This window comes from Pagrus major, chromosome 15 (genome assembly GCF_040436345.1).
Source record: "Pagrus major chromosome 15, Pma_NU_1.0".
In the NCBI taxonomy this organism is placed as follows: domain Eukaryota; kingdom Metazoa; phylum Chordata; class Actinopteri; order Spariformes; family Sparidae; genus Pagrus; species Pagrus major.
Genome location: NC_133229.1, coordinates 15,465,918 through 15,491,644, shown reverse-complemented (window position 1 = coordinate 15,491,644; position 25,727 = coordinate 15,465,918). Strand labels below are relative to the sequence as shown.

Genomic DNA, 25,727 nt, shown 5'->3' with positions numbered 1-25,727 from the left:
ATTATAAGTGTTGATATTCAGTGAAATAAATTGAATCAAACAACAAATATTTCTTTAAAAGCTTATTTATTTCTTATTTTCATCAAAAAGAAAATATTCCCTTCACATCACTTTAACAATACTGACGCCAAACTAAAAAACTGAAACTTAAAACATTTACTCTTACATTACATTGAAAATTCATCATTTACACGTCAAGTCAATTATGTCATGTTGCCGTGTGGGGAGTGGGCGGCTGGGCGCCCTCTGTTTTGTAAAGGTGCGTCTGCTTGCTGCTGAGAAAGTCTCAATGGTCAACATGTTTGTTTATTTAAGTAAACAAACATGAAGTAGTTGTCGTGTGTACTTACCGTAGTAACATGCACCAATGCCTGTACCTCAACCATATGTTTTAGCCTTTACTAGTGGTGGAAAAAAAAACTAAATTTGGGACCCGCAGGACTCCCAAATTCATCCACTTTGCTGACCTGGATGTATCGCTCCTTCTGCATACATACAGAACTTGCATCAATATTTTATATTATTCCACATATAACAAAGGGCAACACAGGTTGAAATGAAACAGGTTCTTACCTTTTCTGTTTCGATCCACGTGAAGCCCCTTGGGAAACCTGTCAATGCAAGACAAATCTTAAACCTCCACAAACCAACACAAAAACAACAAAAACAACAAAACAGATGAATGATACTCACTTCCAGTTCAGTGTCTGGTATATCAGCTTTCTCTGAAACCTGGGACATAATTATATATGTACGTAGAGATTTCAAAATGCTCCATACAAATTTAGTTCAAGTGTTGTATTTTGAGTGATGGGCTAGATTACCCAGTACATGGCTCCAAGTCCAAAGTCTTCCCTGAGTTAATGAAGAGTGCCTCAACCTTCTCTCTGTGAGGAAGATGGAGTAAAAACGACCACCACGTAAAAAGGAGCGGATACATAAATCATGTAAAAGTTGTGTTCTTGCTCTTAGTTGGCTTCAGGCGCCATTCTTCAACATCGCCATTTTGCTAAAAAAGGTACATAGAGAGAACGGAGGGGCATTGTTGTTCCCCTTTCAAGCTGGCAGCGGATGGGGTAGGGGTGTGGTGTTTTATTAGTATACGGACCCCCTGATAAAGCCTTGCCCATCCTCTGGCCACCTCTTGTATAATAGTCTCGTTTCCGCCCCTGGTTTAAACCAAGTCGAATCCCAAGTCAAGTCACTTTTTCTTCCCTGAGATACCTCAGTCTCACCCGCAGTCTAAAAATGACGACGTTTTTACAGTTTCAAATTAGGAAATGATGTGTTTCTTGGGGATACTTGTGTTTCGCGAGATGATGAGTTCATCAATAAAACATAAAGTGTTTTTATTTGGCTATATTAGGCAAAGTCTGGAATGGTCTGGAAGTAAGATACTTTTATTTTGAAGGGGAAAACAAGAGTACGCTTGTTTTAATCACCAGCGTTCGACGGTTGACGGTAGTCGCTCGAACCACGGAGACCTTTCTAGAATCTGACCTCAAGTCAGTCCAGTGTGAGCACGTTTTGAATTAGACATTCATGTTTTAGTTAACAAATCCCGTTTTATAATAACAGTGTTAATTTATCTGTACATTACATAAAGGAGTATCCAGTGTATTGAGTTCTGACTAATAATGTTGACTATTGACTTGACAACAGTAATTATGATCATCAATACAGACCAACATAAATAATAAAATAAATGAATATATAAGCAGCCCATACAGGACGTTTATTAAAGTGTAAGTGAAAAAAAGGCTGTTAAATCACGTGGGTGCTGAATTTATACTGATATAATTGGAAAGCATGCATTAGTGTCTGCCACTTTGTATTTTTGGATATTACCACTGGGGGGCGCCAAAGACGGAGTCTTTTCCCATAGCAGGTTCAATTAGTCTTTGGCAGGTGCTTTTATTTTGCAGTACCTCTATTAAAGGACAAATACGTATGATCTCTCCTGTGTCAGTATTTTAGTACCCAGAACATTTCAATCAAAAATACTGAAAATGTCTTCCCAGGAACTTTTCCCATTAAGCCATAGTGGTTCTAGGTTGTGTTAAGCAACATTGAGGTCTTTACTCCATTAAAAGCCAAGAGAGGGATCAAGGCAAGACGTGTGGTGTATGGTCACAAGTCACATATCCAGTCAGTGCTGGTTAATATGCTTGCAAAAGGCAGAGATGCCCTTGGTCCTTGCATGCAAATATTCTGTAAACATGTCATAAAATATCAACAACATAACTGAATTAAGAAACTCATGTGATTTATCACAGTATTAATGACTCCAATGACTAAAGGCGACAATTATTGTAGCATATACAGCTGAATAATGCAGGCTGACTGGGACTTGTTCACAAGAAGAAATTTGTGTGGCACTGGGATTCAAGAAAGGGGCTATCTAGCTACTTTATGAGTAATTTGTATCGCCTTTATTGTGTCACCACAAGATAATAACTCAGAAAAAGCAGTAGCTATAATATTCCCCTGGAAATGTTTTTATGGAATTGCAATATCTCTCAGTAAACACCTGTATTTAGGAAATTTGAAAGATAATGTCTGTTTACGCTTGCAAACCCATTTACAGCAAATGTGCTCCGCGGGATACATAATACAGGTTGTGTTATTGTCAATCTTCTCACTATTTATAGGTCTCCAGCCAAGCGAGGATGAGTTTTTTGAAATTTACTAGTATTTATCTCATAGCATGAGGCTGAATTGGAGTAGTCCTGTGATTAAGGAAGATCTGTCAGCAGAGCTATCACTGTGCCCACACTGTATCACACCACCACAGTTGCGTAATTGTGTACCAAATCACAGCAAACCCAGACTGAGTTCCCTTGGACAAGATTCCTCATGTGGGAAGTCTCAGTACATCTATTTGGAGAACCTTTTATTGTGAAAAATCTTGGGATTCCCTTCGTCTAATACACAGAGGGTTGGTGTCAGGCTGGGGTCCAGGGAGCCACAGGTGTCACTGAAGGGGGGCCCAGGAAATCCCAGGAGAAGACTTCCCAGTCAGCAAGAGAGGATGTGAGTGATATGAAGCTGCAGCATGAAGAGAGAAAAAACTGGGGCTCCGTGGGGAAAAATACAATGAAGAACAGACGTGTACTATGTGTCAATGTTGGATTGGGGAGGGAGGGAGGGGTGGTCTGCGACATAACAGGTTTGGGAACCCATGCCACCGTATCCAGCGCCGTCCGCCCCCAACATTAACCCTGCTATTTCGAGAAACTTCCAGCCCACTTTTCCACGTCACTTCAAGGAATCTTTAAAGCGTCCGTCGCCTGTATAAAATGTTTCAGTACTCGACAGCCAGCAGCAACAACATGAACGGCGTGAAGACACAGTCGCCGATACTGACCATGGCCAACAATGACAACGACCCTCTCCCCCTTGGATGGGAAGTCAAAATTGACCCTCAGACCGGATGGCCCTTCTTTGTGGATCACAATAACCGCACGACAACCTGGAATGACCCGCGACACGACACGAAAAAGGTAAAGGAGCGGCGGGTAAAGTTGGTGTTGACTGTTAGCGGCTAACAACTCTCCGACGGCTGATTTACCGTCTCGAGCTCCGTCTGCGGTGGTGCGTGTGTGGTGTCCGCGCGCTGTTAAGCCCCGTGCTACATCACTGTTATATATTAATCTTGTTGACTGTAGGCCTTGTTTGGCACCGTCACCTCCCCCTCACAGACAGCTCATAAGCCTATTATAACGAGTGATCAAGCCCGTTATGTTCCCGTGTCATGATCTAACACTATTATTACTCGATGACTCACCCTGCAGCGTGTTAAAAGGCTGCCCGCGATCAGCTTCCAGTGGTTTAATACCGCTTCTTTCACGGCGTGAAAACCCTGCGACGTCCAGCTCACATTAAACTTTTTCCCTTACAAGGATTGGTCGACTTCGGCCCTGTGTTGGAGTATGGTGTGTGACAGGCGCTGGCTGCCACCTGCATATATCGTATTCAGCTGTGTTTAATACACGTTGTGGAAAACACGCAGGTCTGCAGAGAAAACCCGTGGGCTGAAGTGAGCTCCACAGGGGCTGCCAGTTGGTAATCTTCCGTCTCAGAGATAGACACTGTTGTCCAAAGTTAGTGTCCAGAAGAATCTGCTAGAAAGACACAGCTGTCAGGGGATAAAATTGGTGCAATGGTGCTGGCAGTGTGCAGTGTCCCATACTGAAATGGCAGAGGGCAAAGGGTCGTTCACAGCTATGTTATAACTTTTGTCTTAGAGGGGAAAACGCAACTGGCTTACATATAAATGCAGGTTTTTTTTTTGCCCTGTAGGCTTCTATGTTTGTTATTAAGTGAGAGCTTTGATCACTTTTCACATAAATCATTAACCGAGTGCTGAACTATCAGTAGACCTGTTGCTTGTACTCCTCCATAGCTGTCAGTGGCAGGTGTTAAGTCACTTGTTACACTGTAGGAAAAATAGAAAATAGTTTTTCTACCTTGGCTAATGGAAATTTACAATGTTATTCTCATTGTGTGACACCCAGGAGGAGTGTGTTGATAGCGCCCAGGTTGTACTTTGTGAAAACATTTTGTTTCCTCGATATTTTAGTTTTTTCCCCCCCAATAAGGACTAACTTTTAGTATGATTATGAGTTTTGCATGCACACAAACTTGAGCCAAACTGATGTATTGTTTGACTACCGGCCTATCACAGATATATGGGTATCGGCATATGTGTTGCCTGATATGCACCAATATGAAAACTTTCTTTATAGAGATTATAATGCAGAAAATGATGCTCATGACAATTATTAAATTCCCAGTGACGTTTACTGTTAAGGTATACACAAGTTTATTGTTAAATTGTAAAATATCCTGCCTAAGTCAGTATTTGTTCAGTTCAGTCATTTTGTTATCCCAGATGGGAAACACCTTTTTTTTTTTTACTTCCTAATATTGGTATCTGCATCAGCCCCAAAAACCGAGTATCTGTTGGGCTCTAATACAACCATATTATGACATTTTTCTTTTTTCTTTTTTTTCCCCCACAAGACTAAACAAGAACAGGTGTGGTCAAAGAAGACTGACACAAGGAGTAAATTCAGTCTGTAATTCATGAAAAGTGAATGGTGAAATAATCAAAAATGGCTTCTTTCTCCCTCATGAAGTTTGTCTAACAGCAGAGTGAAAAAAAGGAGTTAACTCTGCATGACAGCTAAAAACATGTTAGTTTATTGGGTGTGCCAAACTATTATGAGTGAGATAAGTCAGGAAATCCAGCCAGGTGAATGATGTCACTCTGACTGTGGAGCAACATATCAAACACAAACACAGCAGCTGTCTGACTGGAAATGCATTTAAGTCTACTACGTTATTCAGTTGCTATTATCATCTATCAAAAACTCAGAGAGGTGATACTTTTGGCATCACCCTGTGGAAATGTCTCATTTTAACCTATAACCTTTGCAGTTATCTCAAGACTGAGAGCACTTTCGTAATAAACTAAATAAGCTGAACATATTCAGATAAAAATGCTGAACTAATGAAGGTTAATTTCTACAGTTTTGAATGTACTTAATTTAATTAACTGCAATTGACTAGATAAAAGTAATGTTACTTCTTTTAATCAGCTATAAGCAAGAATAGCTTGGTTTAAAACAATTAAGTATTTTGTTAGTTTTAATAGTTTTTGTAGCTTCTAATTGCTCAAAATAAGAATCAGAATATTTTAATATATTTAATATTGGCTGATGGTTAGGGATTGCAATATGGAGCACGTTTGTACCGTTTACTGTAACTGACATCATTACATTCACTAATAATGTCTAAATTATTTCTGTGGTTACTTTTTTAACTCTAAAGGTGCAGTATCTAAGAATTTTAGTTGAAAACATTCAGAAATAACAAAAAAATGATCAACAGATCAGATAACAGATTAATTCTTACATATTGCACCTTTAATATAAGACAAGGAACCAGCATCATTTTGCCTAAAATGTTGTTTATTGCTGTAAAAATATAATTATTGGCACATTTAAAATCTATTTGCTATTGTGTTTCAGGTCAGAGAAGTGTCAGCAAATGGGCCCAACATACCACCAGAACCAAGCCCTCAGGAGACGCAGAAGACCTTTGTGAGGGAGATGAAGCACCCTATTCTTCGCCCAGGTTATGTTCCCATCCCAGTCTTCCACGAGGGCGCAGAACTGAGGCAGCAACAGCATCCATGTTATTCCTACATCCAGCCAAGCACTGCACAGAATATCCGGACGGACGGGCACACACCTTCCCCCACGACAGGGCTCCACTGCAGGCCTAGATCACCCTTACACGGACCTTCAGACAGCAGCTCCACTGAGCCTGGAAAGGCCAGCTCGCCTGTTTCACAGACAGCAGAGGTTGGACTAAAAAAACATAAGACTGTGCATGCTGCAAAACTGTTTAATTTGCATGTAGAAATGAAGCAAGCATTATAAGTTATTTTTTTTCGATTAAAATTAATAACCATATACTAAATTTCTATTTGATGTTTTTTCAAGGTTTACACTGTCCCGCATCATCAACCACCACGGCCCAGCAGCACTAGTCTTCAAGCAGGTTACATCCCCATCCCGGTGATCCATGAGGGCGGAGGAGGCCCAACACAGACACAGGCTCAGTTAAATCCCTCCGTCTACTCTCAGCGCGTCCCCTACTCAGAGCACCAGCAGCCTTTCCATCGCATTCAGACAGACGAATGGCCGGGCTACTCCGCTGCAATTCAGTCTCCTCGGGAAAGGGCTTCTCCGATACTGCTTCCCCAGCATCGTGAATCTATTCACCTCCCACCTCATATTAGAAGCCAGTCGCCTATTGTAACGCAGGTGCTGGGAGAAAGACCACAGGTATTGTTGTTTGTTTTCACTTGGATCTTTCTTGGTGGTCAAAAATGTTTGATTTCACATCAGTATGTGTTGATTCTAATGACTTCTTTTTAATCTTGAAGGCTCAGCAGCACATCCTCACAAGAGAGCCGCCCCAGAAAATTGAGCAGGAACAACAGAGCACTCAGCAGAAACCAGAGACCACTCAAGTCTCCCAGCCATTGCACACAGAAGCTGACGTCCCAAAGCCTCAACAGACTCAACAGTTCCAACAGCCTCCACCTCAGCAACCTCAACAGTATCAGCAACCTCAACAGTATCAGCAGCCACAACAGTTTCAGCAACCCCAACAATATCAGCAACCCCAACAGTATCAGCAGCCACAACAGTTTCAGCAACCCCAACAATATCAGCAGCCACAACAGTTTCAGCAACCCCAACAATATCAGCAGCCACAACAGTTTCAGCAGTCACAACAGTTTCAGCAACCCCAACAGTTCCAGCAGGCGCCGACTCCAACATCTCCACAGCCGCAGCATCCTGAACAATTAATGCAGTCGCAGCAACCGTTCCAGCAGGCCCAGAAACCAGAGCAACCACAGCAGCATACTGCAGACATCACAGTTCAAATACCTCCAAAACCAGAGGCCCAGGACATGCCAGCCGCTCCCCCAGAGGTCCCGCCTGTAAAGGTAGAGGCTGAACAGGCTGCTCAGTGCCCGATCCACCCAGGCTTGGCTAAGGTACAGCAGATAGTCGAGCGGGTTGCTAAACTGGAGCAGGAGGTGAAATGTTTTGATGGAAAGAAGAATGATAAGAAATACTTGTTACTGGAGGAGCTGCTGACCAAAGAGCTCTTAGCACTGGACTCAGTCGACCCAGAGGGTCGTATAGACGTGCGGCAGGCGAGACGGGATGGAGTCCGTCGTGTTCAGACCATACTGGAAGATTTGGAGCAATTGGAGGAGCAGCCAGCCAGGCCCGCCAGCGAGACCACAATGGAGGGAGACAACTTGACACAGAAAGGAGAGCCCAGCATGATCACCAAGGAGAATGTTGAGCTGTCAAAGGAGATATCATAATGACTGCACACTTCATGATGAAGAGGAGAGAAAGATAAGCTGCTGTATATTTGATAGTGAACAAGTCTGCTCCGGCTCACTCTCCTCGTCCTCTATCTACAGCATTTGTGGAAGTTGCATGCATTGATTAACAGTGTTGGTATTTGCCATTCAGCACATTGATGATAGCTCAGTGCAATCATGTTTTTCAAGCCGATGTTGTTGCCTTCTATGTTGTGCCAATGTCTCCATAATAAGACAGCTGTCATGATTGAGGTGTTGACAACAATTTCTAGTTAAATGAAAGTTTGAATAAGAGGCCTTTATCAACAAATGGAAGAAAAGTATAAGTATTTTCTTAAGAAATGTTACGTGTAGTTGCCTTTTGTCTTGATCAAATGTTATATGAAGCTTTTCTTAATCAAGCCAGCACATCCGTTAGTACACGAGTGCAAACATTGGGGCTTTAAACAGAACTCAGTCAACAGAAAAAGCATTTTCCCCTTTATAGCCACATGGCCATGTTGGAGCTGCTTTGTCACAGAACACAGTGAATATCTTTATTAGATGCTGCTTTTTGGTGCATTACTGATTTTGCCGTCTTTGCACTTTGCCATCATTGAAATGTATCAAGCTGAAAGATCAGCGGCACTTCATTTGAAATATATAAGTTACACGAGTTTTGATTGATGTGTTTGAGTGTTTGTATGTGCATTGGTTTACTTGTTATTTCAAAGAATTATATCAGTATTTATATCATTATATAGTATTTTGGTACATTTATGAATGTGTAATGACAAATAGAGGTGAGACGTGTGTCTTACTTCGAGATGTGAGACAATCAGCACTTAGTGCTAATAAGGAATCACAGATTAAGATTGTCATAATTTTCTTGTATGACTTACACAGCCACAATCTGTAATAACACAAAAACAGACTAAAAGCCTCAAAAATGTAAACTGTGTAAAGACTCAATTCATAAACAGGTGAAATTTAAAGGGAATGTCAATCTGTCATTTAAAATGGTTCACAATATATTTATATGAGTACCCTAATTGTTTGTGTGGTAATTTGTCACTATAACACAATCATAAGCTATCTGTAAGGTAGGGTCACTGTCTAACACCTTTACAAATTATGGATTGTGGCTTCATGTTGATCACAGTTTATGAGTAGCAGGTTGACGCATTGTTGAAAGCAAGTCACGTTGATACGGTTGAAAATAAAATGTATTTGACACAAATTTTGACTAATATTTTGGTTTCTAATTATTTTGTGAAGTCCGAAACTGATGTTTTTATATTTAAAACCATGTTTGTCATCCTGTCTTCTGAGAATCTCTCTTTTCTTTACCTTTTCTTTGTAGAGCATTAGGTTTAATAACATTGCTTTAATTGTGTATATACAATGTACCTAATAGCCTGGGGGCTGAGGCCTCATGGTGGGCCATGAGAGGCCATCTACAATAAATAAATAAGAGATTTTTAATGTTTAATTTTGTGATTAACTTTGAAATTGCCCAAAACATATTTATGATTAAATATTCACATTTAAAAAAGTCATCAGAACCAATCAAAACAAGGGAATTAAATAACAAGTCATTCCTTATTTACCTGATCCTATTTTTTATCTGTGGTTGTTGTGTTGAAGTCTGTTTCCCATTGATGTTTGCCAACTACCGACATTAACCTGCACCCATTATTTGACTGGGAGAGAGACTTCGACACAACATTGGCACATATCTTATATTGCGTCAATGTTGGAATCAGAGATGTGATTAAAAGTTTGGGCGGGCCCCAGAAGATTTTTCAGATTCAAATCGGGCTGTGTCATTCTTAAGTTTGGAAATGGCTGCCCCACTGAATCAAAGCACCGCTGCATTTACTCCCTGCCAAAGAATCCATATTTTAATAATGTATGAGTATGTGTGTGCTCCAGCTTTGGATTTGTAGATGTGTCACTGACCCAGCCTTAAACTGTCAACAAGCTACTACACTTCATTTTTTGTTTATTCTGGTGGCCCCTTTGGACTAAAGATGATGCGGGTATGACAGGTACACTTTGTTTTAGTGCCGTACCTCCAGACTACGGAGCAACATCTCTCCTCAGGCTGAGACTCCTCAACCCATCCTAAGCACTCTGCCATAAAAGAATAGTTTTCAGGCATTTAAATAGCCAGTCTTCTTGGTAATGATCTCATTTTCTTATGTAGGTCATAGAGTGATCAGTATGAACTGGAACTGTTTCATATCCAGTTAAAAGCTCCTTGTAGTGTGTTTAAGTGTGGCTTAGTTTTCCACTGAAGAGTTTTTGATGGTAGATTAACAGTCTGAGGTCAGCTGCTCCCTGCCTTTCCCCTCAGAGCTCACTGAGTCATAACTGAGAGCATTTCTGCTCCCTTATTCCTAGATGGGTGGGGACAATTCAAAATGCGTGTAAGTGGTGTGTTATGTGCTTTTTATATACGAATGACGCTATTGTGTAACATCAGAATAGAGACTTTAATTGCTTATGTTTGATGGACAATCTCCTTATTTAAAAAAAAAACATCCCTCCACAAGATTAAATTAAATATATAATAAATAAATGAATTAAAAATAAAGGCATTGGCATACATAAAGTCACATTATGGCACATTTCTACTTTGAATGGGGAGTCCAGTTATTAACATATGGTTTTCTTAAAATGGAATAACATCATATGAATGATTAAACATAAAGTTATTATTTCCTGTAATCATGTAGTGAGTGGTGTGAGTAGTTTTTCCGTAGGTTACAGCAACGTTACCTGTACACCGGTGATGACGGCACAGGTCACGTGTCATTGTTTGGAGCAGGAAACTGTCGGATACATCTTGAACGCCACACAGCAGCAGCTGGGACACCTTCGCGCTTATTCACGTGTATTTGCGTTTAATCTCTCCGGCATGGCTGCGGGACGGGATGCTTCTCCTGTACAAAAGGGAATTTGGTTATCAGTATGCGTAGAGGCGGAATAAACAAATCCGACACGCATCCAGCTGCTGCTGCTGCCGCTGCTAGCTCGCTAGGTAGCTAGCTGCTGTAGCACACCAGCCTGTTGGGGAGGGGGGGACGAGCTAACCGTGGCTAGCCGGTGGCTGTCTGGTTAGCTACAGTTCACCTCCAAGACGTGGAAGTTGATAATTACCTGTACCTGGCTGCTAAGCCAGCTAGTTACCTACTTTTGTGTAACGTGAAGGGACAAAATGGAGCTGTTCCAAGCCAAAGACGAGTATATTCTTCAGAGTGGGGACCGTGCTCTGTGGTGCAGCCGAAAAGACGGGACCATGACCGTCAGACCTGGTACGTACTGGATGACAGCTTTCCCTGCTGCTACAGCCGGCCATTTACCTGAAACTGATATTTCACATTTGTAGATATCAGAGTTAAATAATATGTGTGTATTTCAAGGTCTGTCTGGAGTTGGCTGACAGTATTTTACTGATATTGTTATGTAAAAACACCTCAGCGGGTTAACTAGTCTAATCTCTTACACGTTCATCTCTAAAATAAACCTTCTTGTAATCATGTAATCGGTCTGAATCATCCTGCTACCTTACACAAAACAAGTTACTTGGCTAAAAAAAAAGCTTGGGGGTTGTTTAATCTGCCAAGTCTTGAAACCATCGTCCTAGCTTTCGTGCCAACACCCCAAACAGACTCCAAAGTTATTGCTTTGCTCCTTGTGTGAAACATTAAAGGGTAAATCTGACCCTTAAGTTCTCCTTTAAAGGAAACAGACCCACTACAGGACTGTAAGAAGGTTAAAATAACGGGATTTTAGCTTTCATGTGTGGTGCTTGACTTATGACAGCTTATCGTACTATACTAATACTGCATGGTGAGTCATTAGAAAGCTATAATACCATTCTCATGTATAAGAACATGAAGGCACAATAAATACAGGCTCAAACCAGCATGTTAAGTGTCACTGAAGTGTGAAAGCAGCTCTTGGCATTACACCTTGGTCACATTGCAGAAGTGAGCGGTGCTGCTGCGGCTCATAGCTGTGACACAAAAAAAAATGGGCTCGCTTTTGTATTAGAGGAAATACCTCACAATCACCTTTTCTCAGCTGAAGTGAAAGAGGTCCTGAACTCAATGAAAACTTTCGTTAGAGTCACAAGAAGACTGTGTGGCTGTGTCAGGCGAAGTCGTGTGGCTGTGCAGCCATCCTGAACAGGTTTTTAGTTGCACTACTGTTTCATTATTTAATTGGAAAAAGGGTTTCCACTCCTCACTGGGTTTCCACTGCTCTCTCAAGCACACAGTGAAGTATTTCCGTGATATTCTGAGTGGAGTTTTGGTATTATATCTGTTAGTATTATGTATTTCTTTCCTGCAAGACCTTTCCTGTGGGGGCCTCACAGCCCGTTCCTGTGTGCATGCAATTCTCCGGCTGGTGGAACAGGAAGAGTTATTGTCTGAGGCTGCCTTCAGTTGATTTTCTCCACCCTTAGCCACACCCTTCACATTTTTCCAATTTTCTCCACTGTGTCGTTTAATCCGTCACCAATGATAAGCATTCCAGTTTTCCTTTTAGTCACCAAGTTTGTGGACTGTAACTGACCTCAAACTATGTAATAGCTGCCCCTTTCATGCTAATGTGCATGAAGAATGACCAACATGAAGCATACAATCTACTGACATCCCTCTATCTATGGGTTGTTATTACATTTAAGTCTTCATTCTTTGAGGTTAAGAGTGTTTTACTGGGTATTAAAAACTAGTGATGGGATGATTAAAGATTTTATTGCAGATCTCGATAAAAAACACACAAGATAAGTTGATCGAGGTGAATTTTCACAATCGGGATAATTGTGAATCGAGATAATTATGATCAGCTGTTTTGACTCTGTACTTGCATGTTATGTTTGATCCTGCCTGCTTATCTGGCCTAAAGAATATCATGCTGAGCTGAATTGCTTCATCATTGTTTTTATGTTTTATTTCTATATTTTTATTTCAGCGACCGACCTGCTTTTAGCCTGGAATCCAGTGTGTTTGGGTTTGGTAGAAGGTGTTATTGGCAAGATACAGCTTCACACAGGTAAGTGGAGAACAAACATATAAACATTTCACCACAGCAGGTTGTTTTTTTTCCTTTTTGCACAGAGCACACACACTCTTGCCAGTATTTTCCATCTGTGTGCACCAGACACTTGAGTTACCAGATCATTCAGTGCCTAGTATGTTTCTTACTCACAAGGAAAGGTGTGAGAAAAATTGTGTAAAAGTACTTTGAAGTGTGTGTAGTTATGAAGAGGAGTGAGCTGGTGGTGATCATTCAAATTGATGATAAATGTGATGATGCCACTATGTTATCAGGTTAGGAAGTTGTACCTTTCACAAGAAAATATGAGAATCATATTATTTAAGTAATTCAGATTCAGATTAAAATGGTTTATATATTTATTTACCAGATGTCTTGTGTTGCCGTCTTATAAAATCTGCAGTTAATGGCTGGTGTGCAGCTGCTTCCTTCACACCTTAAAGAATGTGACGAATTCTGCACCCATGACGCAACTCCCCCGTCTTCTCTCTCTCCTTGGCAGATCTTCCTCTCGGCCTCGTATTAATCCGCCAGAAAGCACTCGTGGGCATTTTACCAGGCGACCATAAAGTCTATAAGATCACCAAGATAGCTGTCATTCCTCTGTCTGATGAAGAGCCTCAGGAGCTCGAGCTGGAGGTGTGTATACTACTCATACTGTAATGAGATAGGAGAAGCAGTGTTCATGGGTTTTAATTACTGCCTTCAGCCTCCCTGACAATCAGCATAACAGTGCTTGTGAGAATTGTTTTTTTTTATGCATCTAAGGATACCGTGTATGTATGTATGCATAAGCATATAATTCATCTCTGATGAGCTGACAGCGGTGCAAAATTAGTTTTTTTTAAGATCAGTTTCACTTTCTCCCACACATTTGGAGTTAAAATTGAGTGCAGATGTAAAATCACTGTAATTGATCACAAAGGAAGTTGAATATTGCTAAGATTTCAGTGTTTCAGGGGAGCTTCATGGACGGTGAGACAGAATATTTTCAAGTGAGTAAATCCAGACAAGGTTGATCGTTCCTGGATAGGTTTTTAGACCCCGTCTTGTTGTGCATTTCCTTGTACTGCAGAATGATCAATCCAACCCTTTTGTGCCCTAGAAATCCGGTAGAAGAACGTAGCTGTTAGATTGTTTGCTGTGTTAGTTTAGGAAAATGAGAACCGTATAAACTACTGTATCCTTTTTGGCTTTTTGTAGTGGGTAGTAATGACCTTTTTGTTAATTTGTTGTTTTGAGAAATTCAATTAATTTTCTGTCATAAATATAGCTATAATGTTTATAAGATAAAATTGGATAAATTTGATAGGGGATCCTCTTTTGCAGCTTTGCAAGAAGCATCACTTTGGAATCGACAAACCAGAGAAACTGGCCCCGTCTCCTGATGATTCAAAGTTCTTGATGAAAACTTTCAGCCAGATCAAATCAAATGTGGCTGTGCCTATCAAGAAAAAGGTATTTTTATCATCATACACTTCATAAAAAAACCTGCATTATATCATCCTCAAACCAACACTTTCTACTTTACCTGTCTTTCGCACTTTCAAAGGCTTTGAAGTTCTTATAGGGTTTTGCTTTCTTTGCTTTGTCAGCTTAATGCTCTTTTCTATCCACCCACCCAATCCAGTATTCCCCTGCCTTCCAGGTCAAGGAAAACAAAGAGAAGGAACGTCTGGAGAGGCGGCTGCTGGATGAGCTATACAAGATATTCATGGACTCGGACTCCTTCTATTACAGCATGACCTACGACCTGACACACAGCGTGCAGCGACAGGGAGACTCGGAAAAGTCCAGTTTACCACTGTGGAAACAGGTTTGGAGATAGACACATCTCACACGTTGCCTCATTTTTTTAAAAACCTTTTTTAAATGAAGAAACAATACATATGATTGATGATAATTTTAATTCTTTCTGACAGGTGGATGACCGTTTCTTCTGGAATAAGCACATGATCCAAGACCTTATTGACCTTCAGGTAAATCATTTTTGGATGGCGCTGGTTATTGTTTGCTTTCTGTCATTTTAGAATTGAAATGCCCTTTGTCTCAAGATTTGATTCTTTGACAATCACTGACACAATCAGTGTTTTTCTGTACAACTGTCAGCCCAAATAGCGTAGCTTGTCCTGCTGTAATAGTGTGACAGTTGAATGTGCTGATAACTACCAGAGCTTTATCAGAAGAGTATGGAAATACTCAGTGAATAGAGGAGGCAACGGCTCTGAGCTATGAAAGATTAGTCCTGTTGGATTTATGGTGGATGTAAAGCCGTACTTGCAAGTATTATTTTTTTAACGCGGTGATCTCGAGATCACAGGTTAATTATTTCATTATCTTGAAAAAAAGAGCTTTGTCATCTCGACATAATCAGATAATCAACCCGTTATCTCAACCCTGTTCATCAGAGATCAGCGGTGCCATGACAGTTACGTAGATGGCATCTTGACAATTGCAGCAAATGATTTTAAGATGACAATGTCAGATCAAGGAGTACCCATCATTGATCAATGCATCAGACAGTTTTACTTATTTATATACATACCTAATAATACAATTCAAACACCCAGCAGTGTGGGTAGTTTCCTTTCCAGTTTCTCTATGTCAATGGTTGGTGGTTGTAGCCTACTAGATAGTAACACATCTGCTTTAAGTTGACATCTGTATGTAATCCCTCACAATAAATAGCCATACTGTAAATACCCTCATATCGAATCATTAGGGAAAAACATTCTAACAACAAATGGCAAAAGTTCATATGGTTTGCTTTGAAATTTCCACAGAGCAGTGTGTGTATTTCATGGTCCACTTTTGTAAATGTTATAGTCATTTTCTTGTGATAAATTAGCTCTTTATCTTGAGAAATTTGCCCTTGTTTTCTCTTTGGCTTTGTTACCCGAGATAACAAAATACTTAGCTCACGATCTGGAGATAACTGCATAAAAAAAAAAAAAAATCAATTGCAAGCACGCCCATTTTGGCTTCTGTACTTACTTATCAACCTGGCAAACAGCAGCTTAATCTTCTTGTCCCTTTTTTAATGCTCTAGGTGCCAGAGGTGGACTTCTGGGTGGTACCAATCATCCAGGGCTTTGTTCAGGTGGAGGAATTGGTGGTGAACTACAATGAGACATCTGATGAGGAGAGGAGCAGCCCTGAGACCCCACCGCAGGAGGTCACCTGTGTTGATGACATCCATCCCCGCTTCACTGTGGCCCTGATCTCCAGACGTAGCCGTCACCGTGCAGGTAGAGCTATAATTACTGTCAGCATCGCCTAGAAAAAGGTCATGCCTCAACTCTGATATATCCTGATTAAATAGGTTATGTTGAGTAATTAGGACAGTTTTTTACCTCACAACTTAATAGGGTTTCTTTCTCAAAAGGCTTTGAATAACTTGGTAGACAATTTATTTTTTGTTCTCTTCCAGTGAAGCATGATCTGTGATATAAATAATCTGAATAGTGTTGATGCACTCTCCTTGCCCAAAAGGGATGCGGTACAAACGCAGGGGAGTGGATACTGATGGCCATGTGGCGAACTATGTGGAGACAGAGCAGTTGATCCACGTGCACAGCCACACTCTGTCCTTTGTGCAGACTCGTGGCTCTGTGCCTGTCTTCTGGAGCCAGGCTGGGTACCGCTACAATCCCCGGCCACGCTTAGAGAAAGGTCAGTAAAACAACATTATCTCGCACACACTATTATCATGGTGGTTCATCAGAGGCTTTGTTTGATCATAGTGGGCCTTAAAAAAGACATTTCATTCAATACTGGTGTTCTCTTTGGGTTTTAAACATCTCTCCAGTGTGTTTTAGATATGTCTTAGATATTGATCAAATGTAATTTGTCAGTCATTGGACAGTGGCTATAAATGTACTATTTTGTGAGGAATCTTGATCAGGTGAATCCAAACTTATCCTCTTGGAAACTGCACAAATGCTTGCAAAAATATATTTCTTGATGTCTTTGACCAGATTCACTTATATGGAACTCATATATGTGCATATTATTTCTTATGTTTCAGGAGAGAAGGAGACCATGTCTTACTTTTCTGCTCACTTTGAAGAACAGCTTAAACTCTATAATACGCAGGTGGGTTTGCTTTGCCAGAGTGTATGCTTGGGTATGTGCTTAGCATAGTTATTGACTACTTGCATGCATCAGTCTGGTGTTAGGATTGTTATTTAAAATGTGTTACCACTGTGGTTATTCTGTCTGTATCTGTGGCTGCATATAGTTTGAATGTTCTGACTGAGGTGCTAGCATGTGAGCCAGACTCGATTTGGTAACATTTTCCGATTGGGTTAAGAAAATAGTTTCTGTTGAGATGCAGAAAGAAAGATGATGCTGGTGTGATATTATTTATGCTTTTGAAAAGCGAAACTTAAAGATTGCGAACTCAAACTTAGCCCCAATCCTCCTCGAAGCACCCCTTGCCCCTACCACTTTGCCCTCACCCTCCATTTTGATTGTTAACGCCTAGGGGAAGGGTGTACTGATTTTTGTTGGAATAGAGGGGTAGGGCGTTTCAATGTTTTATAGTCCTTATCTTTATAACAAGCAAAAACAAACCACTACTAGTTTGCTGATCTTGCTAGCTAACTAGCCAGTTAGCTAACTTTAAATTGTAATCTTGAAGGGTTGTCCTATTTCTTAGGGGGAGAATTCAACCACTTCCCCTTATGATTCTCCTCTGAGTGGCAGGAAGTCACTCGAAAATGAGGAGTAGGGGTAAAAATTGGAAAATGGACTTAGCCAACCTTATCTGGGTGACAAAGTGCCTTTAAAAGTCAGAATTTAATTCTCCGTCCTTCAATATGTATTCATCTAAGTGTGTTTCAACAGGAATGACTCAGAGGGGCATAATTGTTAGACAAAAGGCTAATGGCAGCTTTTTATTGTTTTGTCAGGTCATCATTAACTTGGTCGATCAAGGTGGACGAGAGAAGATAATTGGCGACGCGTATCTGAAGCAAGTCCTTCTTTACAACAACCCAAAACTTACATACGTTTCATTTGACTTCCATGAGCACTGGTAAGAGAAACACTTTCCTCACCAGTGAAACTTGTTCAAGAATGTATGTGTGAATGAATGTATTCATTTACTTCCCCTTTATGCTTCTTATATCCTGTTTCTCAGCCGAGGTATGAAGTTTGAGAATGTGCAAATACTGACAGATGCGATCTCTGACATCATCACAGACATGAAGTGGGCTTGGTAAGTGTCATGTCAGTAATTCGTCATTATGCTTGCTAACATGAACCTTTGCTAATCTTCATTATGTCATGATTTGTTGTTTACAGAAAACAACAATCAGCCACTAATAGCTATAGCGTGTGTTAGTAATCCTGTTTGTATTTGCCATTAAAGGAGATATACGCATTTTCAGGTTCATAATTTTATTTTGGGTTACTACTAGAATAGGTTTACATGTTCACAACGCACCAGTTTTCTCATACTGTTCAGTGCTGCAGCACTGTAGTCCCTCTCCGTCTGAAACGCTCTGTTTTAGCTCAAGATCTTTTACATGCACAAGAAAATAAAAAATCACTGAAGGAAAGGAGAAAACAAAGCAAAATAGGTTTTGTTTAAAGATTATTTATCCTATGAATGCATCTTATGATGAATGTACCTTCCTCTGTCAGGGTGGATCAGGCCGGAGTCATCTGCAAGCAGGAGGGTATCTTCAGAGTCAACTGTATGGACTGTCTCGACAGGACCAACGTGGTCCAGGCTGCTGTTGCTCGGGTGGTGATGGAGCAACAGGTGAGATGTGTCCCAGGCAAATAAATGAACATAAATTCCCCCTAATACATAACGTTGGGTATTATGTAAGTGCTTCTTTCTAAATGTCTTCGCTAATTCCTGTACGAGCGACCTTGTAGACTGTTTAAAACACAATATATTTTATCAATTACACCAATATCTATAATATAGAATAAGTCCTCAAAAACATCACTGACTTATTTTGTATGACTGCTTACAAAACTGTGACTACAAAGTGCTTTGCTAAAGATGTATTGTGAATCAACAGATGCACTCGGCAACATGAATCCATATCTCTGTTAGTTTACAACAGATTACTGACATCTGCGTATATTTACTCTTTAGCTCACACATAAATCGTAAATTTCATGTTCCTACAGAACTTAACAGCAAAGATATCAGAACAGATCTGTAGTGTGCACCAACACAGCCATAGTTTATAGACCCAGCTCTTTTCAGCTTACCTCACCATATTCATCTTGGATTACATTCAATAATAAAAAGTGTTATTTTGCTGCTTATAGAAGTAGATATTATAAGCTGACCTTTCTTGCTGATGCAGTGCAAACAGAAAGAGAGACATCTCACTCTACTCAGAGTTTTAACAGCACAACCATGGACAAAAATGTCTCTTTTCTTCCTGCAGCTGAAGAAACTGGGTGTGATGCCTCCCGAGCAGCCTCTGCCTCTCAAGTGCTACAGGATTTATCAGATCATGTGGGCCAACAACGGAGACACCATCAGCAGACAATACGCAGGCACAGCAGCGCTCAAGGTAACGTCATTATCTTTCCTTTACATCAGTGTCAGCGTTTGCTTATATAAACAGTAGTGTGTCAGCTTGTTTTGGCACAGTCAGTAGATAGTTGAAGCTTTAAGGCATAAGCTTTCTCAAACAGAAGGACTCAAGGAATCAATGAAGTGTTGCAGTAGATTAAACACATTAGAATGACAAAAATGGACTGAAATTACAGAGATTCACAATTTGAAGGTTAGTCAAAATGTGTATTAAACAAGGCTTGATCTGTTTTAGGGAGATTTCACCAGGACGGGAGAAAGGAAACTGGCTGGTGTGATGAAGGATGGTGTGAATTCGGCCAACCGCTACTATCTGAACCGCTTCAGGGATGCTTACAGACAAGCAGTCATTGGTATGGAAAAAAACAAGCCGCATGTTAGAGCTTCTATCTGTATGAATCTGTACCGATGAGGTCCCAAAATTGTTCAGTGATTGACTCCTCTCAATCCTGCAGACCTAATGATGGGCCTGCCAGTGACGGAGGACCTTTACTCCATCTTCAGTAAGGAGAAGGAGCATGAAGAGAAGGAGAAAGAGAGCCAGAGAGGAGCGCAGGAGCAGGTCAGCCTCCTGCTGCAGACATACATGCAGCTTTTACTGCCTGATGACGAGAAGTTTCATGGAGGGTGGGCCCTCATCAACTGTGACATGAGGTTAGTGGCTAGCTGCCCTGTCTGATTAGTTATCAGTAGTTTCTGAAGTTCCCTTGTCATGATACCGTTCTCTTATTTAACCACCAGCCTCATTGATGCAAACAACAAAGACGTGGATGTGCTGCTTCTTTTGTCCGACAAAGCCTATTACATTGCTTAGTAAGTCTGACTTTAAATTCACCAACAGCTTTCTTTAAAAAATGTTCTCACAGATTGACTAATGTTTGTATTTATTTTCTTGCAGCTACGATGAAGAAGCAGATAAAGTCAACCAATACCAGCGGCTCAATTTGGAGGGTTTGGAAAAGATAGAGATCGGTAAGCAGTTAGACTCAAAGCAGAAGTGAGGGTTTCTGGTGCTCACTGAGTCACCCAACACTTCCCAAAAGTGTATTTCACAGTTTCTCAGTAACCTTTTAGCAATATCTCCGCGGATTATGATTCATGCAAGGAAAGCACATCACTGAAAATGGAAGTTGCAAGTTGTGTTTTTTCGTTTGCAGGTCCGGAGCCGACTCTGTTTGGGAAGCCAAAGTTCTGCTGCATGCGTTTGCATTACAGGAATGAGGAGACGAGTGGATACTTCCACACGCTGAGAGCAGCAACACGAAACCCTGAGGATGATGGAAAAGGTAGGATGTTATTCTTTAATCGGCAAGAAAAGGAAACTTTTTAGATCATAAACTCTGCATATACAGGTTGAGACTGACATTGTGCTATATTTCAGACACGTTACAATGCATAGCTGAGATGCTTCGCATAACTAAACAGGCCACAGGGCTGGACCTGCTTGTTGTTGAAAAGAAGCTGGAGAGGTAAGTACTACTTTGTCATTAAGATGATCAGTCTTTATAAATGTCTCTTTTTCACATTTTTGAATGTAATGAAGATGAACATTTGCAGTCATCAGAGCGGAATGTCAACTCTTAATGACAAGAGCCATTGGAAACATACTTACGCTGTTTGTATGTGTGTTCCAGGCGGCAGAGTAAACCTCATGAGGATATAATGGGCATCCAGAACAAACCTGCTGACCAGGGACAGGGTAGCTCGGGTTTGGCGCAGGGCAAAAGTTTCCTCCTCAACAAGTTCTCCTCTCTCAATCAGAAGGTGAAACAGACCAAGACAAATGTGAACATCGGCCCCTTCAAGCCCCTCGGGAAGCTTGGCACCTTCTCTAAGCCTGATGTAAAAGTCAATTTCCTAAAGCCAACTATGCATGTCAACCTGTGGAAGTCAGACAGTAGCTTGGAGACATCAGACAACAACCCTGGCGGAGCCCTGAAAGATATCGGTGATGAGCACTCTGACATCTCCTCCGACTCTGACTCCTATAATTCTGACCCAGAGCACCCATGCTCTGGTTCTTTAGAGAACGTGGACTATGTGCTGCCCAGCTGCGGCATTGTAGCATCAAACCCACGACTGGGCAGTCGCTCCCAGTCTATTGGTAGCGTGGAGCTCAATATCCCCTCTGTTATCCGGGTTACTGGCTGTGACGGGAAGCAGGAAAGCCCTTCTCAAGTCAGTGATGACAAGTCCCCAGGGGCTGCCTCGGTGGCTGAAGAAGCCATCCTGATTGACTTTGGTACTCCCATCGATGCCTACTGCCACCAGTTTGTCCAGGATGCACAAACCAAACCTGTTGAGGTGTTTGGAGAGCAGCCACCAGCTGCTGCCCCCCTTCTCAACCCTGTGTTGCCTGTGCAGAATAAAACCCCAGCAGACACGGACAAGCAGCCAAGCTCCGAGCCGCAGCATCGGCAGGAGGAGCCCCAGCTCCCCAGGCCATCCCAGCTAGACGTCGATTCCACTACCTCCAGTTCCAACCTCCTCGCCGTCCAGAAGCCGAGCTCTGCGGCTTCAGGAGGCTCTCAGAGGAGTCTGGGTTCACAGTTGGAGGGCAGCCTCGGCCCCTCGCCTGCCGACAGCAACGGTAGCCGAGTGGTGTCCCCCTTTGCCAAGATCAAGAGCTCCATGGTCCAAGTGGCCAGCCTCACGCAGGCTGGACTCACCCAGGGCATCAACTTTGCCGTGGCAAAGGTACAGAAGAGCCCAGAGCCAGATGCTGTCAATGAAGCCCAAGAGAGCGAGCTGAAGGCAATGTTTACACAGTGCCAGACCAGGATCATTCAGATCTAGTGCTTACCTTGTAGCAGGATTTTGTAGTCGTGCGTCGTGTAGAAACTTCCTGTGTGGTAGCAGTAGCAAAAGCTTGCATATAGCATCACTACTCGGCCAAGAAATGCGCTCCTAAATTTCTCCCCGTGTTAAAGATTACTCTTGTACAGAACTCAGAAATACATTTTAAATCCCGACATGACAGTGACCATGTTTACATGCACATAATTGTGGATTCCCTCTTAAAGAGCACTGATTGTCTGGTCCAGTTTTTTTATATAACGGACGTTAAGCTTATGTCTCTTTTCCATCTAGCCTTTGTACACTGATTCTTTCTTTTATGGTTTAATAATACATTTTCATCAGTATATTCCTTCTCTATGAAAATATCAATAATGGCGATACCATGACATTTCTGATATGTATGTCTCAGAATACCAGTTCTTAGTACTAGGGCTGCACGATATATCCAAAAAAATCATACCGCAATTATTTTGACAGTTTTTACGACTGCAAAATGATTCATGATTAGTGGGAATGATAACTTTTGCATCACAATTTTTTTAATTTTCACTGAAAAATCAAACAAAATCATGACTATGTGACTTTTTTGGGGGTCTATTCAAAACAATCCTGTTTTCTCACATCTGGAGAGCACGATTTATAGGCAAGGGAATCTCTGCAGCACAATACTTTTTACAAACAGAAACATACAAACAACAAACCTTTATGAAGAAACTGCAGCCTCTTGTGATTTGGATATTGGCCTTAGCCATATTGCAATTTTGATCATATTTCGAATAATTTGTACAGCCCTACTTTGTCCCTAGGCTGAGTATAAAAATGATATATAGGAAATGTTTGAGTATTGAATATTTGAGTAATTCTCGTGTCAGTGAGAACATATGATTGAAAAGTTTGTACGTCCAAATCCTAAATCACTCCAGAAATACTGCCACTGTTAAATAGTTCTGTTAAGTACTGTTTTCTTATCATATTTCGATGATATTCTCATATTGGTCACATTAAGACATAACTAAGACATAAAAAGGTATTAAGTTTTAAACTTGTCTACTTCCAGAGTGGTATGCAGCATATATTTTGTGCATGTAAACATGTCACTATCCTACGTGAAAAAGGAAACGTTCTTTAAGCCACAGCGCTTGCATGTGAGGTTAACGGTAACAACTGATAATGACAAGGCAGGTAAACATGAGCTGCATGTCGAAAGACCAACTCTGACTTTATCATGTACTGTATGTCATCCTGCACATTTTGTGACATAGACCTCGTAATGACCCTCAATTTGTAACAGTTGTTGTAGAATCCAACCAAATATCTTTTGTGAGTGATTCCCAAAGGACAGTTCAATGTTAACTATTACCCTTTGTATAGCTGTCAGAAACTAGACGACATACTGTACGTAGTAATATCTCTGTAATATCCATGTTGTCAAGTGTAACTTAGAAGATATACTGTTATAGAAATAATGACTACACAAGACCTTAGTAAGAGTATCCTGGTTGTTGATATGTACAGTGAGTATTGTATGTTTATCTGTTCCCTGAGTAGAGCCTTCCCTTCAGCTTTTTGTATTGATGGCAGGGTGGCAGCTTGTTCAAAGAGGTTTGAGCATTATATTTTGAAAAGAAGGCCCAGTACGGACATTGCTAACCATGAATAACCAGAAAACTACTGGTTAGAGTTGTTTTTGATAGATATATGTATTGAAATAACTATTCTGCTAATGGTTGTACTAATTAATATGAGGGTTTGTACGAACGGAGTCCCCGGCCGGCGTTGTACGTTGACGTTGCATGTTTGACAAAGACAGGAGAGTAGCATATAGTAGGTATATATGCAATTGCACCCACCCAGTTATAAGAAACACTGACGCTTTATGCACTCCCCAAACTGAAAGCATATTTGCCTTAACAGGGAATTGAAGTGGGATTATGTATATCAGGTATTTATGGCAAAATCTACCTTTTTAAGTCCATTCTAACATGTTACATTTGGTGTACTGTACAAACAATCATGTTCAGGGTTACTGTATATCATCATGCTTTATCTTGGGATGTTTCCTCTACTGGCACATACATTCTCCATGGAAATGAGCAGGTGTTGTGAGTTGGCTGTGTGTATGTACTGTTATGTGTGAGTTTGTGTGTGAGAGCATCCCTGCTGCTGCTGGTATTTAGGAGTGCTCGCCTTAGAGCTCTAGTTATATTTGTGCTATGAATTAGTATTGCTTTACGTTAACCTCAAGAAGTGAGGTTTTGCCTCTTTTGTCACCTATTAAAGGGACAGTTCACCCCAAAATCGAAACATACATATTTTTCCATGAAAGGTCATGAATTCTGGAAAGAGTGGAAACAATGCTGTTGGGCTTTTCAAATGTCTGTTTTTGATGTTTTGAGCACCATAAGCCGAGTGCCATCTAGTTCCATTATATTAGAGAGAATCAGACATCTATGCCGATGATATCTCCAAAACTCCAGTCAAGAGGAAAAATATTTTGTTTTGATTTTGGTGTGAGCATTAGCTTGATAGTCCTACAGAAAAAATAATGAACCATCGCCACTTTATCCCTCTGCTGTGTATGTTTTGTCTATTTATGATTATTAATAATAATAAACTTGTTTGCCTGGAGCTGAAATATCCCAAGATAAACCATCACACATTTCATATTTTTGTGTTACATTTGCCTGTTTTCTGCATTACGCTCGCTCACCAGCAGATACAATGTGGGATCCTTGTATATTTTATGACTTTAACTGTGTTAAGTGAGACAGTGGGCTGCTTCGTGGGTGCTACATTATATAGTTATTGAACCTGCTGATAGTGTGTGGTGCTGCCAAAGCTTTAAGGTAATAGCTGTAATGCAAAGTTTTAAATGCAGGGGGTAAAAGGTGTTTTTAGAAACTTTTCCTTCAGGATTGCAAACACTGGAGCAGTTCTCAAGCAGAGCAGAAACATATTCTGTCCTTAACTGGCTACATTAAGCTACAAGGAACAGTAATCCTCAACATTCCTGATAGACCACAATGCTAGAGTGTTGGTGTCTGGTTTTTATATGCAAAAGCCGGCAGTTATATTTGATCCTATATTTGCTGGGTGAGATTTTTCTCTTTTCCTTTTGTTTACACCAAGTGCTTTTGCAACCACCTCTTCATTTGTTGTCTGTGGTTGTCCTCCCCTCCAATAAGAACCCCAGACCATAACAAACTATCATGTGAAAAGAGGTCTTAAAGCATTTGATTTGCACTGTTTAAGCACATTTTCTAGCATTAGAACCATTCCATCCAGATGTCTGTGGTCATTTCTCTCCTCTTTACCAACTGACTGTTGTCATTGTTTTCCACGGTGTACTGAGATTGTATTGTATATTAAAGTATCCTATTTATTCTTATC

At 40.9% G+C, this 25,727-nt stretch overlaps 2 protein-coding genes across 3 annotated transcripts; both read left to right on the top strand.

The window, feature by feature from the left end:
* The first annotated feature begins 3,229 nt into the window (after window positions 1-3,229).
* bag3 (BCL2 associated athanogene 3) lies at window positions 3,230-9,140 on the top strand. Its single transcript, XM_073481985.1, has 4 exons — window positions 3,230-3,503; window positions 6,036-6,371; window positions 6,513-6,857; window positions 6,959-9,140. Exons 1-4 carry the CDS (start codon window positions 3,300-3,302, stop codon window positions 7,916-7,918), a joined length of 1,845 nt encoding a protein of 614 aa, XP_073338086.1. The 5' UTR covers window positions 3,230-3,299; the 3' UTR covers window positions 7,919-9,140.
* Window positions 9,141-10,771: 1,631 nt separating this feature from the next.
* inpp5f (inositol polyphosphate-5-phosphatase F) lies at window positions 10,772-25,725 on the top strand. Of its 2 annotated transcripts, none has more exons than XM_073481819.1 (20): window positions 10,772-11,220; window positions 12,887-12,967; window positions 13,473-13,609; window positions 14,300-14,428; window positions 14,619-14,786; window positions 14,893-14,949; window positions 16,020-16,218; window positions 16,463-16,642; window positions 16,998-17,065; window positions 17,884-18,008; window positions 18,114-18,191; window positions 18,620-18,740; window positions 19,387-19,515; window positions 19,774-19,891; window positions 19,994-20,192; window positions 20,280-20,351; window positions 20,437-20,510; window positions 20,696-20,824; window positions 20,920-21,007; window positions 21,173-25,725. In XM_073481819.1, the coding sequence occupies exons 1-20, from the start codon at window positions 11,124-11,126 to the stop codon at window positions 22,332-22,334; spliced, it is 3,411 nt and encodes a 1,136-aa protein (XP_073337920.1). In that variant the 5' UTR covers window positions 10,772-11,123; the 3' UTR covers window positions 22,335-25,725. The 2 variants fall into 2 exon arrangements, with proteins under 2 accessions (XP_073337920.1, XP_073337919.1); XM_073481818.1 differs by having other exon boundaries at window positions 14,601-14,786.
* The last annotated feature ends 2 nt before the right edge of the window (window positions 25,726-25,727 follow it).